The sequence below is a fragment of the Nematostella vectensis genome, chromosome 1 (assembly GCF_932526225.1).
Source record: "Nematostella vectensis chromosome 1, jaNemVect1.1, whole genome shotgun sequence".
Taxonomy (NCBI): Eukaryota; Metazoa; Cnidaria; class Anthozoa; order Actiniaria; family Edwardsiidae; genus Nematostella; species Nematostella vectensis.
This window is the reverse complement of record NC_064034.1, coordinates 7,881,387-7,901,859: the sequence shown is the minus strand read 5'-3', so window position 1 is coordinate 7,901,859 and position 20,473 is coordinate 7,881,387. Positions and strand designations below refer to the sequence as shown.

The following is a 20,473-nucleotide window of genomic DNA, read 5'->3' as shown; positions in this document are numbered from 1 at the left end:
ACAAGCAATGCATTGTGGGTACAGGGACAAAGCGCAAGCGCAAAAGCGCACTCAAAACACTTCCTGCATTGAATGAGAGGGGCAGTAGTCGATAAGAAGACTTCAATAAACTCGATGGAAAATGTGAATATAAAGCGTTGAAGACATTGGAATTTGGACCACAAGATAGCCTTGATGCCGGCTAGTTCTACAGCAAAGCAGTTTGCCCCTTTTATAGCGCGGAAAGATGTCGTGTTCGCAAGACGGTATGCAGCGATTCCTGCAACACAAGAGCTCACTGGAGCCAAGGAACAACCCCCAAGGAGAAAACGGCTTCGCCAAAGAGTTTCAGGTAAGAGCGCTGTTCACTATGGTACTGACCGAATGGAAAAGGGAGCTTTATTGAAATTTATCTGATTAATATGCAATAATATCAAGCAGTTTCGCTAGAAAGAATGTTGATCTATACTTGTTTCGAACTCGAACCCCCTTGTCGGCCGGCTTGTCGTGTTTTTGACTCCTTGTGTCTAGAAATCTCGATTTCTTATAGGTCCTAAGTTCTCCTTGACTCTCATTTTCAATGAATATCGTATTGAAAAATGGAACTAGGCCTTAAGAAATAGTTAATTATTAGTCTAGCATAATGGAATGTAAACAATCACTTTGCATGACCGAACAGGTCATCAATATAATTTTTAAAACTGTTGTTTAACCCTAGGAACTGAAGAATATATCATCCAGACAGAAGCGGGATAAGGCTTTTTCCACAAACCATGGTGAAAAAGAATACAACCGGACCAAAAATAGATACAAAGATATCCTACCATGTGAGTAATAAGTGGAGAGTGTACCTGAATAAATAAATAAATAAATAAATAAATAAATAAAAAAATAAATAAATAAATAAATAAAAAATAAATAAATAAATAAATAATACTAATTATAATAATCAGAGTACTTGCGAGTGGAGGTTATATTATACTCAAGACCTGTGCTGATGTTTTGAGCATTAGCCCCTTGTCAAAGGCTAAATTCTGTTTAATGAAGAGCTAATGCTCGAAGCATTTGATGAACACATCAACAGGAATCTGCTTTCATAGACAGGGCCATAGCAGGGGGTGGGGCACTGGGGGCATGTGACCCCCAAATATTTTCAAGAATGATAAGGAAATGACCAGAAGGGGCGAGACTGTGCCCCCCCTCCCCCCCAATACTTTCTTACTGTTTCTGTATTGTGCCCCCAATGTTATTTGTCCTGCTACAGCACTGATAGAGATGTGCCACATCTGCAACTCTGTGGTTGCTTTGTTAATCCCTGTTTCCATTATGCCTACACAGACCAACTAGTTTTTCTTGATGTCCTTGTCTCTAGTTTTTCTTTCATGTAAACACATGCATGTGAACTTGCAGTTATACCTTGGCAGCTTGATGATGTGTATGTTTTAATTAGTATCCATCTGTATGTTTTTTTTTTACAATAGATGACTACTCTAGAATCGTTCTACCTGAGATTAAGGGGGTTGGTGGTTCAGATTACATCAATGGCAACTATATAAAGGTGTGTGCTAGCTGTGTCCATTAATCCTTTGCTACTGTATTTGAAAAATTTGAAAACCATTACTGCTACTTGATTTGTGTTTTAATAGGTAAGTAAATATGGTAAATTGCTGTAAAAAATTCATGGGATTATAGTGGAATCTGTATACAACAAACATTCTTCCTGTATTGATCAGGGGCAATATGGAGGTTGTTTGCCAAATGAAGGCATACATATCATTGTATTGAGGAGGGGTTAAGCATTCCTTGCTCTCCCAATGCTGTCTGCAGACCACATTACTGAATGTTCTTTCATTCAGGGGCCCACCAAAAATATAATGTACCTAGCGGCTCAGGGTCCATTGCCCAAGACAGTTGATGATTTCTGGAGGATGATTATCTCTCATAACATCCAGGTAAATACATACGTCAAAGGTTCTGATAGAAAAGCATTTGGTATGAAATTCTCCATTCCACTCTTTTTTTTATCATCCTAGAAAGAGTGTGTCAGTCCAGGGTTTCAAGCTTAGATTTGCAGGAATTTTTTTGTAGTTGAATATTTTACATTTCAGCTGGTGTTTATCCATATTATGTTTCAATTTGTTTTAGGTTGTGGTGATGGCTTGCAGGGAGTATGAGCTAGGCAAGGTAATGCTTTGTACATATTTCCTTTTCTTCTTTCTTTTTCTTTTCCTTTTCTTTTTCTAGAATTATTATCTCTAAGCGGGGCTTCTGGAATTACGCGCTTGTGCGGAAGCGCGTAGTTTGGCTTTTTCCACGTAGTCTGCGAAATCCACAAATTTCCACGTAATTTGGCTATATTTTGAAAGACAAAACATTTAATTGCACAGCTGATGTGTTCTTTTAGGGTTCTTACCTCTATTTCTCGTAAAGAAAAGAGATATTCTGCGTAAAAGTGTGATATTTCAAACTGAATTTCGAGAACAAATAAAGTGACTAGGTGTTTTTTGCTAAATCGCAAATGCCTAGGACTAACAATAAAATACCTTTTTTAATTGGCTGTTGGCTAGGAGCCAATGAAAACTTGCCTAAGATATTTTCACGCAAATAATTAACCTTTTCAAGTTATTTCGGTGCTTTCCTTCGGTACAATATGTTGTTTGGGCGTAACAGTTGATATTCCTTGTAATTTAGCGCGTAATTCAGTGAAGACTCCCGCAAAATTTTGATTTTTAAAGAAAAATGTAATTTAGCGAATTGATTTTCCGCGTAATTTTCCGTGTAATTTAGCAAAGAATCCCGCATAATTTTGAGTTTTTTTCTGCGTAATTCCAGAAGCCCTGCCTAAGCAATAAGTAAGTGACTGTTGACCTCTTCTACATTTTTAATGCATACAATATAGAAAAAAATATTGAGTGAATTAATTAATTAATTCATTCATCTATATTATGTGATAAACAATGGGATTGGGCATTACTGCTTTCTTTGTTTAGGCAGCAAAATGTTTTGGGTGGGTCACCCCCCCCCCCCCCATAATTTATTTTTGAGGTCAATTTCTTCTTCAGATTCTATTTTGTTTGAATCCCACAGCTAAAATGCAAACGATATTGGCCAGAGAGTATGGAGGAAACTCTTACATTTGCTGGGATGAAAATTTCTCTGGTAAGACAAAAGAAAATCAGAATGCACCTCATGAGTCATCCCTAATAGCTTGACCGTATCTTATCTATTCTATCAGGAATCTGAAGAAGCAATGGGTGATGGGTTTACTGTCAGAACGTTAGCTGTACAGGCTGGGAAGGTTAGTTACATGCAGAAAGTTAAAGTTAACCGTAAATGCTTGTTTTTCCCTATATATTTTGATTAACTGTTAATGAAGATCACACTTGTTGATGTGTACACTTTTACAATATATGCTTTAATTAAAGCCTATGTATGGTCTTCCCCATTGTGTAAATGAAAAAAAATAAATTTGGAATGCTAATCACCCTCCTTGCAGCTGGAATGTTGAATTACGAGAGTGCAGATACAGCATGGTTAAGTCGAAGGCATACAGTAGAAGGCGGCTCAGGCTGCTGCCACAGGTTGAGATGAAGATTGTTCTTTTTTGTTGAGACCAGAGCAAAGAAGATAACTCAACTGAAACAACAGAACCAGGAATCATACATACCTGGAACCCAGTGCTGAGAGGCACAGGCACTGAGAAACCAATGAACCCAAACAGTGTTCTTTCCAAACAGTGTTATATTTTTTTAATGCTCTTGAAATAAAGTATATGGTGTTTAAGACATTGCTAGAATGAGAAACCACTCTCCGTTTTGTCCCCAGACCAAGCACAATGTTACCCAGTTCCATTACACTGCGTGGCCTGATCATGATGTCCCCCGCTCAGCCACCCCTCTCATTGAACTTACAAGATCTTTCCGCACCTTTGTTGGGAGTCAAGATACCCCAGTGCTGGTTCATTGCAGGTTCTGGTCTATTGTTTGTTCTTCATTAATAGAAGAACAAACAAACAAAGTATTTGTTCTTGTGGAGTGATTATTACTGTATCCAAGATATGTGTCCCCTTTTTCATTAGTGTGTGCTGTGAAACATAAGCCCAATGTGTACTATTTCAATAACCTTACATTAAATAAGAAGTAGATCTCAAGAAGAAATAGAACCGTTGATATTATATCTAATGATCATCTTCATTATGCACATTTTTGTTATCTGGACAAAAAGGAATGATATATGGAAAATTTCTCCATTATGTAATAACCAGTAATTTCCAGTTATCTGTAGTCCAGACCATGTGTTGCTGTGTATTTATTGTTTGTTCTGTGCTTTTATTCTGAATCTTAGTGCTGGGTGTGGCAGGACTGGCACCATATGTGCCTTGGATTATGCGAGAACTTTATTGCAGACAGGAGTAAGTTAGTTAAAAAGGGGTGGTTGCAGGGGGAGGATGGTTATCATGAGAGGATGGGGTATTGCAGCTCTACCTTCAGTTACAGTAAATCTATTGTAAGTGAAAAAATAATAGCCTACCTATAGGCTTTGATAGTCGCATTTTTTCTCTCCCTCCCCCTGTGGTGCATGTTATCCAAGATGGCGGCCGGGTTATGCGAAATCGGTGTTTTCAAGGTTTTTGTGCCGGTTTTCAACTATCAAAGCCTACCGGTAGGCTAAAAAAATAATAAATGACAGGTTATTGTTAACTGTTTTTCACTGTACAATACAGTTGATACTGACCCCTTGTTACCAGGGTAAATTAGTGACCTCTGTTGCTTTGTATTAAAAAGTAAAACAATAATTGTATTGCTTACTTGTTTTGGGAAAGACATGCTTTCCATACAACTTTATTTAAACAAAAACAGAGGTTGCCCTTCATAAAAAAGGAGGGTCTTATCTGCAAAAATACCCTCCGTGGGGTATTCAGTTTTCTGAAGCTGCAATTTATGACTTTTCATTATGAATATATAAAAGTTGCACTATTCCAATAGCTGATTTTTTTGTTTTTCATTTGCCTTTAGCGAACAGAGGAGCTAAGTGTGTTTGACATTGTGGCTAATCTAAGGCGGCAGAGAGTAGCTATGGTGCAGACAAAGGTAATACGTTCTTACTAATAACAGCAAAACTAGAGTGGAACAGCCATGCTTAGACAGCTGAAATATATGCCTCCTTTATTATTTACTGTGAAACATGGGCTAAAAGTGTACTACTGTATTTCAGTAACCTAACATATAAATAGAAAGTAGATCTCAAGAAAAAAAAGTACCAATGATAGTTTATCTAAATCATTGTCTTGATTATATACATTTTTGTTTTCAAAAAAAATGTTTCGATTTCGTGTAAAATTGAGGAGGGATTGAGGGCCAATAAGGCATACATACATAAATTAATCGTTTTAGTGTTGAAGGACAAAACTTAGGGTATATGATTATAAGCTTCTTGTTGGTTATCTGTAAACTTTTGGTGGAAACGCTATATACTGTACAAGTTTTTTTTTCTGGGAAATCAAGTTTCTGCTGCCTTTGTTAGTTATATATGCTAAATGCCTACATTTCTCTCCTGTGTTAACTAGGAGCAGTATACACTCGTTTACAAAGCTGTCGAAGAACTAGTGAACGAGGAGCTTAGGAAGCAAAATCATCTTTATGTTAATGTGAGCGTTGGCGATCAGCAAGGAGGCGAGGAACAGAATTACGAAAATGTTGCATTCATTCGTAGCATCCAAAGACTACATCTTGAGGAGAAAAAAGCGTCTCGTCCTCCCGAAAATCGCCCTATACCCACACCTCCTAGGGAAACGACTTCAAAAACCCAAGAGCCTAAAAACGTAATGGAATTACCGCCTAAAACCAAAGCTAAACCTTCAGTTGCCCCAAAGAAAGTAAACGGGGAAGTAAAATCACAGGAAGTTGGTAGAAATACGTGCACCACTCTGGATAATAATGGTGCCTCCAGAAAGCCCCCCTTGGCTCAAAGACCTCCACAGGAGTATGTTAATGTTACACTGAAGGAGGAAAAGACTCTTCCAATACCTGCTAAACCGGCTAAACCTGCTCCTGCTGCTAAACCAGTGGCATTCGCTCGAGCAATGTCAAATCAAAGCAGCACCGTGCCATTCAAGCCAGGCCATCGGAAGGCGCTGAGCGACCCCGACTACGTTATACTACCCACTAAGCTAACAGAAAGGAATGACTCTGATTATGTGGTTCCTCCTATAGCAAGTGGTCACGTGGCTCAGCAGACAGTCCCTGAAGGTAAGTAAGAATGAGCGAATAAGCTCTAAAGTGCTCTCAGAAAGCTTACAGCAACAAGAACAGCAACAGTAACTTAAATATAAAAAAGCTACAGTAAACAGCAGTGCAGCATCAATAAAAAAAGGGACAATAACAATAACAATACCATCATCAAAAACAAGATAAACATAATGTAACATAATGCATAACCAGCAGAGGGTAATTTGCGACGATCTCTAAACGTAATCTGAACAGACAGGGACTTTGCGAAAGTCAACACGGGAATAAAACAGCAACGCCGACACTACGCGTATCTGATATCTTCGGGCGGTCTGTAACCGATGAAACGAACAAAGATCTCCCCTTGCATAACAAAGTGGTTTATTTTCGTAGTAAATGAAACACATTCTGTTGTGCTCCCTTGGATGTATCTGTGTGCAGGCCTTCTAATTGATGAATGTATCTGTGTACAGGCCTTCTAATTGATGGATGTATCTGTGTGCAGGCCTTCTAATTGATGGATGTATCTGTGTGCAGGACTTCAAACTGATGGATGTTTTTGTGTACAGGTCATGTTAATGGATGTTCTTTTTGTGTGCAGGCCTTCTAATTGACTTAAGTGATGAGCCATCCTCCAGAAGCAATTTATCCCCTAGACCAGTGCTTGGCAGTTATGAAAACGTAACAGGTAAGGCACTTTGCCTTTTTCGGTACATGTTCTAAGAGCTGTAGTCTCGATTTCTTTCTATCCCCAATCTACAAATGTCTATCTTTCCCTTCAAACTTTTTTATCCACCGCAACCCCCTCCCCTACCTCTTATCTTGTTCAAATCGTGTTCAAATCGTTTCATTTTTTCTTCTCATAGTTCCTAGAAATGTCCCAGAGGTTGCGCCTCAACCAAAGCGTGGCACAGCAACTGATTCAGAAAACCCAGCTATGCCAACCAGTACATCCTTAGAGAGAATGTCACCGTGTTTACTTGAAGGCATACAAATAAAGAAACCGCAGCCTTTTACTCCAGCCGTCGTCCAACGAAGAACAAGTAGCACAGATGTATCGGCGGGTAAACCCAATATACCCAGCCAATATAGCCTTATTGGTGCTTTTGAGACACCCCCACAAACAATTCCCCACAAAATGGAAGAGCAGGTTACCCGGCGTGTATCCCCAGGGGTAGACTCTGCATCAGAGAGTACAGGAAAAGGGAGCGCACAATGTGATACCGAAAGACCAGTTGCACCCCCACGCCGCGTCAGTGATGTGTCCAAGAAAAAGGACATTGTAAGCGGGGCTCCTGGAAAAATGGCATTTGCTGGCTCGTACGATTTGGTGTCTTTTCCAGGGGACAATGATAGAACCAGCGAGACAGCTTACTCCAAAACAAACCAAGGTTTTGTAAACGCTGTAGACAAGTCTAGGAGCTCTCCGAACCTCGCTGACGCGATAGTTATCAATACGTCGGTGCATAGTAACTCTAAACGGCCGTTAGAGAGACAAAATAGTCTAGAGTCCGATGCCACGGATTATGGCTTGGCTGTGGTAACTCGAAGGAAATCTGAGGAAATGCTAAGCAGTAGGGGCCGAGCGCCGGTATATTCGTCTCCTGAGGACGATGGCAAAAAGGGGAATGTTCCTTTTCACTCATCACCCGAGAATTGCGGCAAGGCCAACGTACCTATTTACTCCTCGGCTGAGAATGACGGCCCGAGCATACAAAAGCCTGCAGTCCTAAAGAGAAGTACCAGTGAGCGCCTCATCACCATTCCGAGCAAACCTGTTTGTGAGGAGGGTAAGTATACAGGAAACCGCCTATTGAGTAGTTTATAAGTCTCTGTTTTCATTTGCACTTTCCGTAATGTTCAATACTTTAAGACTCCAAAGGGAACACGATTGAATTTTAATGTTGGTGTTATTTTGGAAAATTCAAAAACCGTTAAAATCACGCGAAATAACCATACAGGTTTATAGTGTGAGCTTTGATCTTGCACTGCAGGCGTTCACCCGGTGTTTTTATAGCCGCTATTAAAACACCGGTTAAACGCCTGCATTGAAGGCTAAACGTTATGGTTTGAATGCGTTATATCAAGTGAATGGAATATAATGAAAACCAGTTCTTTAGGCTTTCGGTAATGGCTGTATACTCGCGATTGGTCCCAAAAGTGTGTGTAGGTGGTAGAGGAAGGGCCCTGGAAATTGCATTGAATGAACATACTAGATGCTTCACATATGCATTTCTCTAATAACAGTTTCATTTATTACATTTATTTCGGGAAAAATTTGTATATTTTCTCGTGTTCATATTTTAGCAAATTTTCTTACTAGCGTGCACGTGCCCCAAACTATTTTAAGTGAATAACCTGGTTCTCTTGAGTAACCACCTACGTCTGATCTTATTCGTTTTCCACTATTAGCCGACGCCGGGACTTGTTGTCAGACTGAAACATGTCGTTGGCTGTTGCCTGCCGTAGTTGTTATGCATGGAGGCAATTGTTACAAGTGATTCCAATTGTCGCCATAAGTAGAAAATGTCTATCCACCAATTTATCCATTCTACTCGTGGTTGTCGTGTTTTTTATGTAACTTTACTTTTTTTTTACATTATTTCAGATATACCAAACACCTTGTACGCGACTGTTGGGTTAAAATCACGTGACAAAAAGCGGGCCCCGCTCTCTCCAGATCTGTGGGATAGTGCTAGTTCAGCTCCACCTTTACCCTCTGATCGCCGGGCTATTAAGACACAAGGGTCGTCAAGCAGCCTTAAGGTTAGTTTACCCTATTTGGTTAGCATTGATCCAACTCTGGAATAGTTTTAAATAGACCGCTGAATTTTCGCGTTTACTAAGACGGGAAGACGGTGGCTGAAATATCCCAAAGCTACTTTCACTTGGATGGTTTCGCTTTTTAAAGATGTATTACTTTTGCTTTTATAGCCTCAACAGCTATTATAGCTTTTATAAGCTTTTTGCTTTTATAGTTTCAATTTTTAAACAAATGAAAAAAAGAATTCGCATTGGCATGTCAAATATTACCCGTCTATTATGGGTAGGCATAGATTAAGAATAGATACTCGAAAGCATTAAACAATTTGTATTCACTCTTCAACTTAACTTCAACTCAACCTTGAAGAGTTTGGTTAGGGTTCATTATATTACGCACCCACCCTCCTCCCCGCGGAAACAAAACCGCGTTCTTTTTTTCTCTCTCTCGCCTGGAGTAATTGTCCTGCCCTGCACACAGCTCTGATGCCAATGTGTTATTTATTTATATCGAGAATATAATATGGTTGTAGAGTACATCATCTGCATCTAGTGAGGACCAAGATTTACCACCGCCAGTTCCAGCCAAGACTGCTGGCGCATTCCTAGTAGCAGGTACGACGGTCACTACCCAGTAGACCTTGTGTTTTCTAGGTGACTTAGAACACAAGTGGTACCCATTAAACCTTGAAATTTCAAAGTTGAATAAAAACTGCCACTTCACAAGAATGTGAGAGCCATTATGTTTTTTCGACAGTCAGAGAAAAAAAACGTCATGTGGTATCAGATCTAAATTATTAAACATTTCTTAATACAGTTCCTTTAACTCAATACCACAATCGCCCATTTAGAGACAAGGCGTAAGGAAATTCACCCTGCCTCTTGTTCGCCTCTTGTTACTAAAAACTACAGCATTTTTGTTTCTTTACCGTCTCGGATTTAAAAAGAAGGGTACACTCTCGTTTGTATTCCAGGAGAAGATGATGCCTATGACAATGTCGAGAGCCGTGCCGGTACTTTGGATCGGTTCAAGTCTAAAGCCAAGAACATTGCTATAGCAGGAGCTGCTCAGGTGAGGGCGATACCATAAAGCGTCGATATCATTCTCTTTGGCGATCCAATCGCACAGCGATAAATAAGATGACGACCGCTTTATGGAACACAATTGAAGGGAAAAACTTGCATTTTTGTGTTAGCATTTTTATTATATAAAAGAGATATAAAACTTAAAGTGTAAGATTGTGTCGTTCGTCGACTGATATTTTTATTCTTTTTCATTAAATTAAATTCATTAAATTCTTTAGCTTTTTTGAATTCGGCTAGAAAGTCATTAAATGAGTGAACCCTTGACCATCCCCAGGGTTGCATCCATTCTGAACTGTCAGCCCTTCTATCCACAGCTTTCCCATTTATCAGTGCATAGACGATCGTCATCTCCTGTTCACAACACAGGTTCTGACTCGCCAAGTAAGTACAGAGGAAATGTCCTTGAGTGCTTGTTTTCCTCTTTTGAGACATACAGTAAGCTCTATGTTTTTTTTATTGATTAATACTACGTCTCTTCTTGTTTGTTTAAAGATGAAGGGCTGACAGTCTTACAAAACGATTTCGGTAAGTTTACCTTTTTTGATTTCTGATTTTATTGGAAATCTAGGCTGTATTTCTATAGGCATCAAAGCACGTTTAAAGAACCAAAAAGTCATCTTGATAAAAATGGCTAAGTTATTAGAAGAATATTTTAATAGTTGAGTCAAAAGGCTAACACCCCCCCCCCCCTACCTAAGTCCTTCAATCTTTCTCCAGCTAAATTTTAAAACATGCTCAGAGTAGGCATCTCACGGCGCTTGCAACATTTCTCCATTTTTTTTGTACTGATATATTTACTCATTTCCCACGTTATACATCCAAGAAAGGACTATATCTCTTTTTTGTGTGCGTCTGTCCTTAAATTGATGCACAGATTGAGTCACAGGGTGTCATGAAAAAAAAAAAACACAACGAAGCCTTCTTTGCATCTATTAGAGAACAGACGCACGAAGAAGTTAGATATATCTGTTTTATACAACATTTAAAATGTTTTCTTACGTTACAATCTAGTTTGGGGGAGCGCGCGCATGTAATATCCACTTATAACACATGGACCCTTGACCAATCAGAGCGCGCGTTTTTCGTGTAAATTCACCGGGGACTTATTGCCGTTCTGCCCATCCCAGATCCCACGCTTTCTCGCAGGAAACCGGCCAGAACGCCAGGCCTTATAGAGCGTGCTTTCGCCATCTAATACCTTCTTTAAAAAAAAACCATATTGCCCCTCGGGCTAATCCACAACACAGTCCTCTTAACGCCCACACAAAATATCAAACGATTTTAATTAAATCCGGCGTGGGTTTACTTTTACTCGATCGACAAATTTCTTGATTACTGCACTTGACATATTTCTGAGCTTCAGTCATTTTTTGACATTTTTTAGGATACGGGGAACGCCCCAGTAAACCTGGTGGACCAAGACCTCGTCCAAGCCACTGGCCCAATTTCCCTTCCCTCGATGTCATGTGACGTTATGTGACAGTTTGCTAGCAATCATAGGCTGTCAGGTAACCTAGAAAACGGTAAGTCGAGGACTGCGTAGGACAATAAAGAGGTGTTGTATATGCGCCGTAAACTAGTTGGTATATTATTAGGGTAACTATCAAAACTTATTAATCAATGTATAAACGCCAGTAGCAATAGTAACATAATTATTGTCAAGGTTATCTCTGATGATTAAGGAACTTGCTACGGCTTGGTGAACGGTAGAATAAGGACTCCGTTGCGCGTGTTTTATTTACAGTATTAACACCTGCCCTACGCGGCACTCTACGCGGTGCGCAACAAGCTCGCGCAAGATGGACTTTATTCTTTTTTGCTTGGCAAAGAATTATCATAAAATCACGGCCAGTCAGTCAGGACCACCGGAAATATTATTGCTTCCTCCCTGATAAAGCGATTCTGTAGCCAAAAGATTTTCATAGGTTTTTTGTGGGCGTCTAGAATCTGCTTCTAGAGCGCTGTCTCGATGCACTCCAGGGGACTCAGTTGTATAATCAGACAAAGCCCACTTGCGCTTGAGATAAAGTGTGAATAAGTAAAAGGTTGCCGAAACGGACAAAGCGACTCTTCCACTATATTAAACGCCCCTGGAATTTTTGATAAGTTCTAAATTTAAATACCTGAATAGAGCCCAATATGATATGGTTTTGTGAGGTTCATGTTTTTTTTTTTTTTAAGTTCGTGGCTTCCTTATGAATGCTGTCCTCTTATATCGGCGTTAGTCCATGTATTATCGAGAGCAATACAAATAGGATAGAGGATGAACAGAGCTAACATTATTATAGAAACATATTATAGAAAGACGGGTACAAGTGTAATAAATTTTGTTATTTTTTAAAAAACAGATGTAATTGAGACGTAGAGGTGTATCAAAATGTTTTTTCAAACCAAATTTGTATGAAATAAAATGAAATAAATTCTTTTCAGACCAATAGTTGTGTTTTTCTTTCATTAACCATAAATCCAGATCTCGATGGTTCCACTATGACCTTCAGAAATGAATTACTACAGTGGAACCTGGATTTTACGATAATCTCGATTTTACGATGGCGTTCCTTCCTCCCGCCGGTAATATTATGGAAATATATGAGAAATTACCTCGATCTAACGATATATTGGATACAACGATATTCTCGATTTTACGATAAAAATCTGTTCTCCCAAGCGTAATTTTGACCTCCATACAACGATATTACTGATCTTTTTATCAAAAAAGAGAGAAAAACAGACACCACACACGTTCAGTACAGTTAATCGATGTTTTCACTTGACAGATTTTGTTAAATGCATATTACAGCCTTACAAAGCGTACTCTTACAGTACATTTACAATATTATTATTTTGTATAAGTTGATAATAAACTCGACTTTGCTACAACGATATTTTCAATAAGTTTTTTCCTTTATATCGTAAAATCGGGGACCTCTTTGCAACGATACCTCAATTTTACTATACATTTTTTTTTTCCCGAGGCATCGCAAAATCCAAGTTTTCACTGTACTTTAGTCATTGTTAGGGAATAGATTATTTTTTATATAACTTGTCTTCTCTAAGCGTTACCTAGATATTTTGTGGTCATTTTGACGTATTCTTGAGAATCATTGCCTTATTGCTTTATCAATAATTTAAAAAGTCGTTTTAATAGTATTTATTAAATGTTGGCACTTTTTTTCTTAAGCCTGACGTAAATCCCATATTTACCAAACAGATAAAAAATTTGGCTGAAGTTAAAGCAATTTCATCATGATATGAGTGTTATTAAAAAAAAAAATACAAATGCGGCGTTGAAATCTCAGACCAAGTTTCCATTACGAAAAGTGAGGAGTTCCCGACCCTCTGTAACCTTAAAATTTTAAGTGTACCTTATTTTACTTTGGGTGTCTTTGCATTTTTCTCATCTATTTAGCAGTAGCCTTCAGTATTTTATTTCTCGCAAGTTATACTACTCCATTTTCGACTAAACTAGTCACAAGAGTATAACCAAGTCTGCTGTTTAATAGTCAACTCTTGAGAGCTCGATGTCTCGAATATTTAGAACCAGACCCCCTGTTTTTAACCTAGCAGGTACTTTACCGCCCAATGGCAAGTGTATCGCCTAGTGTTGCAAACTGCTATTTTATTGTGCTTGAGGCCTTATTGATAACCAGTGTATGCTGTATTTGTTACCTAACAAATAGTGTGTTCTGGAAACCTTTTTCGCATTAAGAGTTGCTAATTTGTTTCTACTTGCTCCAAAGTTATTCAAGATTCATAATTTAACTAGAAAATCGCAGTTTAAAGGGTGTTTTCTAGTATCATAGTCAATACTTGGTGGTCATTTTCCTTTTTGAGCTATTGGATACTGCGTGATAACTTTGTAAAGAAGCCGGTTTTGAGACTCAAAACACAGGCGTAACAAATCCCAAATCATTTCTCATTTACTCTGACTTCATTGTAGGGCATTTGCGTTTCAAGAGCAAACTACTAGATGTTTCTTATGTAAACTGTGAGCCGATCGGCGATTATTCGTGAAGCTATTACATACACAATATTACACAACCTTGAGATGGTAAGCCTGTGCTTAAAACCTTGCATTGAGCTACAGATTCAGGGGGGTCTTTCAAGGCGGTCATTTTCCATTTTTAGACATATGATGCCGATCACTGCATTCGAACACTGTTCTATTGATACAGATTTCAATGGAATGACAAAGAAAAAACATTGAATTTTGTTTTTCTTAAGACCCGTGCGTTGACCGTCTGAGAGTTCCACTTGGTTGTCTGTGTCGTCAACTCGGCATGACTTGTATAAAAATAATAGGAATAAATTCCCCATGAGTGAAGGAGTTCCAAAACATAGGGAGATGGTATGAATGAGTCCCATGCGTTGGCTGTGTCTGGAAGCTGTAATTCTATTTCGCCAGTTGCCAATTTTCGAAGTCTACATGGTGTACAAAATGTAAATGATTCCAGGATTGCGGGAGTCCTAAAATAATTTCCAATGACTGTCTTTGGATGTTGCGAACAATTGTCTACTTGAGACGACTTGTATAGGGAAGAAGTATATGGAATAAAATGATAAATGATGTTCAAGTGTGAGAACATTTATAAGAGATTGTTAGCTAGATCCATCTTTTGTTTATTTGGAGGTTAATGACTACATATAAATTATAGTATGTTGCTTATCTGGAGGTTTTAGTGCTGGGGATCAAAAGCTAGATGCAATATTTTTACGTAAATGTCGCGCTTTTTCTCGTCACTCTAAAAGTGACTTTTTGTATTCTTATCTATATCTAACATCTCCCATCTGAAGGTCCTTATGAGTTAACAAGAAAATGCAAAATCTTTTGTAAATTTGGAGTTTCTAGTGCTACAAACGTCCAAGCACTTAAATTACTAACTGGAAGTGGCTTCTTTTGCATCCTTATCTATATTCTATTATTCCCTTTCACATCTGACATCTGAAGGCCCTTATGAGTTAACAAGACAATGCACAATCTTTTGTAAATCTGGGGTTTCTAGTGCTACAAACGTCCAAGCACTTAAATCACTAACTGGATATGTCTAGTCTCCTGTCTGTTTATTTAAGATTTCTCTTGTTTACCCCTTGAGGTTTTATTATTTCTCTCTTTTTTCATATTCATTTTCAAGTTTTTATTACACACCGTGCCTCCTCGTTAAGGTAAAGGTCATCATATCATTAAGGTTAGAATAAAGCCATTACTGCTCTTAAGCTATCGACTATTCTAGGCCGTGTATAAAAAGCTTCCCACTCTCTCGTGTGTATTTTATATTACGCCCGAAGCGATATATTCCTGAGCATCCCAATGTTAATTTCAGTCCTCTTTTATAATTCATCTGAGGGCGGTTCTTGTAGAGGAAATTCTGAATAATCCTACTAAAAGTTCATATTTTAAAGGCCCAATCTCATAGGATAAGGTAGATGGTGTCACAAGAGGGGGGGTTTGCCTCGGGCTCACACGCGCGGCAGAGACTTGATACTATTTGATACGTTACATTTGCAACAGAATTTGCTTTTTATTATGTCAAACGATGAATTCGTAAACGAATCGCTTAAAGGAACTGGAAGTAAATGTCGATTCTCTCTATTTCTAACGTAATGTAAATACGGATATAAAGTATTTCTTATCGAAACGAATGATATATAATGTAGTCAAAAGAAAACACAAATATCAATCTAGAGACTTGAATTTTAAAGCTATAATCAACCTCAGTCATGAATTGTTAATCGTTTTGCTTGATGAAAAGTTAATGCTAACAATTGTTTTGTTTCGTATCGACTGACATCCACAACATTAAAAGTTAATTCCTGAAAGGAAGTATTGGTGTTGAAAAGTGTATCAAGCAGCAATTGGTTTGCAAACGAGAACCTCGACTTTTCCAACGAACGTGGCAGATTGCAGCAAGATCGTTTGAAATAACTGCGTTCAAGAATTAGCCCAGAAAAAAGCTCCCGGTGAAATCCGAGGCAAGGTAAGGCTTGTTCTCCCAGGAGTGTCATTATTCACACATGTCACTTTATCCTGTGCAATTAAATTGCCATTTGGGGGAAAGCAATCATTTCTAGTGTATTATATAGCGTTTGAACGTATTTTGCGATGGTTCCGTTTGCGATTGATTACACCAAAAAGATTGGTTTGAGATAAATTCTCAAGGCTTAAAGCTCCGTCTGCAAGCAAGCATTATACTGTCCCTAAGTGATCAGGGCTTTGCGGTTTGTGGCTCTGACTTCAATGTTTTTCGTTCGAGAGTGAAAAGCGTCAGAACACAGCAACGAATACAAAAAAAACAACCGATGCAAAACGTATGATGAGCTTTTAAACCATTTTAATTTTGAGATCAAGATGATTCGCGTGAATCTAGAGGTATTAAATCCTTTTTATCGCGGCAACTGATGTCTGTTTGTGGTTTGAGGTTTTTTAAATATTTTGTATGGAGAAAAAAGAAAAAAAATACTTAAAGAAAACATGCAGCGACCGAATTTGATTATCATCGGGGTTTTTTTCTTCTTCTTCAAGAAAAATGCAGATTCGAATACTTCTCAATCTTGAAAAGAGTCCTACACATTAGAAAGTCATGATGTTGCTGAAGATCTATACGCTCGAGAGGTTTTGCTAAAGCTACGTAGATAAAATCGCTTTTCCATCGTCTCTAGCCGTGGTTTTGTGCTTCTCGCTTAGATCACCCAGAGTACAGGAATACCGATTTTGACCGGAAGAGAATATATGAATGATAAGCATTTGCTGTTGCACATAATAAATACCGTGAAGTATTTTATTATATAGCAGATACGAGCTGTTCAGCGTAGTTGATCATAAGGAAGAGATGCTGCAGATTCGGATACTTCTCAATGTTGCTGAAGATCTATACATTCGAGAGGTTTTGCTAAAGCTACGTAGATAAAATCGCTTTTCCATCGTCTCTAGCCGTGGTTTTGTGCTTCTCGCTTAGATCACCCAGAACACAGGAATGCCGATTTTGACCGGAAGAGAATAAATGAATGATAAGCATTTGCTGCAGCACATAATAAATATCGTGAAGTATTTTATTATATAGTAGATACGAGCTGTTTAGCGTGGTTTATCATAAAGGAAGAGTTGCTGCAGATTCGGATACTTCTCAATCTCGAAAAGAGTCCTACACATTAGAAAGTCATGATGTTGCTGAAGATCTATACGTTCGAGAGGTTTTGCTAAAGCTACGTAGATAAAATCGCTTTTCCATCGTCTCTAGCCGTGGTTTTGTGCTTCTTGCTCAGATCACCCAGAGCACAGGAATACCGATTTTGACCGGAAGAGAATAAATGAATGATAAGCATTTGCTGTTGCACATAATAAATATCGTGAAGTATTTTATTACATAGTAGGTACGTGCTGTTCAACGTAGTTTAACATAATGAAGAGTTGCTGTGTACCTGGTAACACGGACCGGCGGCCTGCTCCTAGCGGATCGCCCAATACGTCTCCCAATACAGGTTAATAAAGAGGACTTGGAGCCTCAAACCTGGATCCATCTAGAAACTTTTTCTATCCAAATACACACATAAAATAAACTGTCTTCTAAACTAACAACGAAGTGGTCAACAGGTCGAACTCATCTCGTCACATGGGCAGAGTGGGGTTCGGACCCCTCTCAGGACACGCGGAAGACACATGCCAAGGAGCTTTACCGGCTCTCTAGTATCATCGGCCAGAGGAGGAGAGTGGTTAGCCAGGTCCAAGATGACACTCGCTTGGTAAGAGAGAGATTTTGGTATGATTTCGAAAAGCTAAAAAAATACAAAAGATCACGCGGAATAGCCGAAATAACCATCCTGGTTTAAAAAATGACCTTTGATCTTTCAGATAAAGATAATAGCTTGGTTTTAGCGTCTAACATCGAGCGGATGGAAGTTGATTGAAAATAGGACTTTTCCAGTACGGAATTTGCATAGAGTAAACCAACAAGCTCTTTCGCATACTAGATACATCGCATCTATTTTGCGGAAAATTGGTTGGCTTTAATAAAGTAAACTGGAAGATTTTACATTGTCTTTTACACAGTATTTGATATATTTACATATCATTTATCTTCATATCATTGACCTATGTAACTAGTATTAAACTTGGCGGGCATTATCTATTACCTAAATAAGGTACGGAAGAGTGTTTTCACTTGTCGAAAATTTGAACGACCTCTATCTTTCGTTCGTAGTGGCTTGGGTAGTCCCAATTGACATTTATCGACCCTAGAAAATGTCATTTTGATGCCATTGAAGTGGAAACAGCATTTTCATTAAGGAAAGGGAAGCAGTGATAAGGCTTCAGCTGAAGCTTATTGGCACGGGTCTCGCTTCGCAAGCCAAAAGACCTGATTCGCACTTGATTGACCTGTATCGGGGTGCGTGTTGAACCATCGAGGACGCTCACTGTGATACCATCTCTAATGTCAGTGCTTATACACTATCTAATACTCATGGTCGTACACTGCGTGGAGCAGTCCGTAACAGTCAGTCGTATGTCACGCCCATAAAAACTATGTGATAATCGTTCTTAAGAGCTATAGATACTTGTATAGGTCTGTTATTTAACGGTTTGTTATTTGGATAATGGCGATAGTGGGGAATGAATAAGGGGATTTCATCCTTTTATTAAAGGTCTGGCGATTACCTTGTGCCAATACCCATCAAGTACACCCCTCCCCCCTCCTTTCAAGTCTGATCGTACATCACCCACACAACTGAGCAAGGGTTGAAAGATGTTACTTTGATTGTTTCTTCATTGCAATGATTCCGCGAAAATTATTGATCCATTAAAACTCTTAAAAGTGCCTTCCTTTTAGATGTCGGATTTTCGCCTTTTCTATCCAAGTTTTAAACGTTAAAAATGATGTTACCATTTCATTTTTTTTTTTGGTTTTGGCAAAAGCTAGCTCAACCTATTTCAGTGAAAGTACATCAACGTTTTGTTAATTTCTTTTTCTTTCTTAAGAACTTACAGTTTATTTTTTTAAAGATTTGATTATCCCCTCCAGGAAAAAAAAAACATTAACGTTTCATTCGTTTTGAAAATAAAGTAAACATTTTTGCAGAAGTCAGCAGCTTTGACTGTCGTAAATACTGCTTTTCTCTCCTTTTCCCGCCGGTTGACTTTCGTATTCATCAGGCTCTTATAACCCATGATGCATCGAAATAATAATTTGCTGCTTAAACTTCCAAAAATTGGTTGCATCAGCTAAGTGCCGAATATTGCTCGCCTCCAATTTCCGTTTGAAGTGCTCTCTTAAAGCTGTTTATTCCCACAAGTTAAAAGATATGGAAACAAACAAATGAAAAGCAGTTGAGAAAATTGGATGTTTCCTAGTGAGCTTGATTGTACGATTTATTGTTATGAGATAATTATCCCTTGCATGTTATATAAATTTTAATTCACAAGGATTGATTTTCATTTTTTTTACTCGTACAAATTAGGCCTCCGGAAATGTAACTCCAACAATGTAATGAACTGAGTCATACATGAGAAGAAGCTATTCGGAATCCTCTCATCTTTTTGCTAAGAAGATATTCACCTCGCACGACTTTTCATCAAATCGGGTCCACAAATCCGCGAAAAACCCTTAAGTAGATTATGCATCTAAGACAATCCCCTCTTTTGAACAAAAGCTAGGATAATTCTAAGTTTGGCTGATGAAAGGGCTTTAGTAAGTCATCGATCGTTCGTATTTCTTTCAAATTATTAACCACGGCCCCTGGAGTATTTATCGTGCATGAAGTGCATGCTCTAAAAAGGTATTTCCTTATTTTTTTCTGAAGTTATGGACTCAGCAAATTCTAAGCACTACGTCTGGTGGCGCTGTGGCCAGGTTAATTGGCCCAACACCCTTGAGGTTAGCAAATTTCATCGAGATCCTTAATTTAAAAACTGAAGTGTGATATTTTTTTTGATCTTCCATACATTGATTATTTGCTTTTATATTTTTGCACCAGTCCTTGTGTCTTGGCAGAAGTTATTTATCCAGCAAAGAAATAAGAGGAATTTATTGGTTTCAATCCTGTGCTCTCACATCTTAAAGGTCACTCAGAAGCTAAGCATCGCAAATTACTTGGCAAACCAAACGTACTCGAATCTAGAGCATCCGGCGAACAATTGCAGTAATGCACCTCTCTCATCAGTTGAGGACCCCTAAGTGTTATCGTAGGGTTCTTCCTGTCATTGAGGACTGATACGTGTCTCAAATTAGTACAATGGCTTGAAAGCGTATATTCTAGATGTGGGCGAGAGTTAGAGGCGTCGACAGAATCACTAAACACTGCATTTTACACGCAAGCTCACTCATATTTCATCTGCTCAACCAAAACGTGCAGCTTAAGGTGACTTACTACCCTAAACCCCTATTTGTGTCGCAGAGATAAAACACTTTTCATTGATGAGGAACCATCAA

At 38.6% G+C, this 20,473-nt stretch overlaps 2 protein-coding genes across 6 annotated transcripts in view; both read left to right on the top strand.

The window, feature by feature from the left end:
* The first annotated feature begins 33 nt into the window (after positions 1-33).
* LOC5520469 (tyrosine-protein phosphatase non-receptor type 22) lies at positions 34-12,487 on the top strand. Its single transcript, XM_032365542.2, has 19 exons — positions 34-331; positions 698-806; positions 1,461-1,537; positions 1,836-1,931; positions 2,125-2,163; positions 3,067-3,138; positions 3,215-3,277; positions 3,805-3,947; positions 4,324-4,390; positions 4,995-5,069; positions 5,546-6,227; positions 6,808-6,894; positions 7,073-7,996; positions 8,815-8,972; positions 9,500-9,581; positions 9,941-10,038; positions 10,367-10,433; positions 10,545-10,577; positions 11,437-12,487. The coding sequence occupies exons 1-19, from the start codon at positions 227-229 to the stop codon at positions 11,520-11,522; spliced, it is 3,063 nt and encodes a 1,020-aa protein (XP_032221433.2). The 5' UTR covers positions 34-226; the 3' UTR covers positions 11,523-12,487.
* Positions 12,488-15,753: 3,266 nt separating this feature from the next.
* Positions 15,754-20,473, top strand: part of LOC5520488 (low-density lipoprotein receptor-related protein 6) — a 35,809-nt gene continuing 31,089 nt past the window's right edge. The window contains exon 1 of one of the 5 annotated variants that reach the window (XM_032365556.2): positions 15,754-16,027. The gene's annotated coding sequence lies outside the window, so the exon portion shown is untranslated. Of the gene's footprint in view, positions 16,028-20,370; positions 20,403-20,473 lie in introns of those variants that run through there. The other 4 variants (XM_032365558.2, XM_032365559.2, XM_032365560.2 and 1 more) reach the window with 4 other exon arrangements.

What these genes read in the sequence shown, in the direction of transcription:
- LOC5520469 (XM_032365542.2), top strand. Translation starts at nt 227, where the DNA reads ATGTCGTGTTCGCAAGACGGTATGCAGCGATTCCTGCAACACAAGAGC. An exon ending in CCAGTGCTGGTTCATTGCAG is followed by an intron (nt 3,948 to 4,323) that starts GTTCTGGTCTAT and finishes TCTGAATCTTAG; the next exon opens with TGCTGGGTGTGGCAGGACTG. An exon ending in TGGCGCATTCCTAGTAGCAG is followed by an intron (nt 9,582 to 9,940) that starts GTACGACGGTCA and finishes TTTGTATTCCAG; the next exon opens with GAGAAGATGATGCCTATGAC.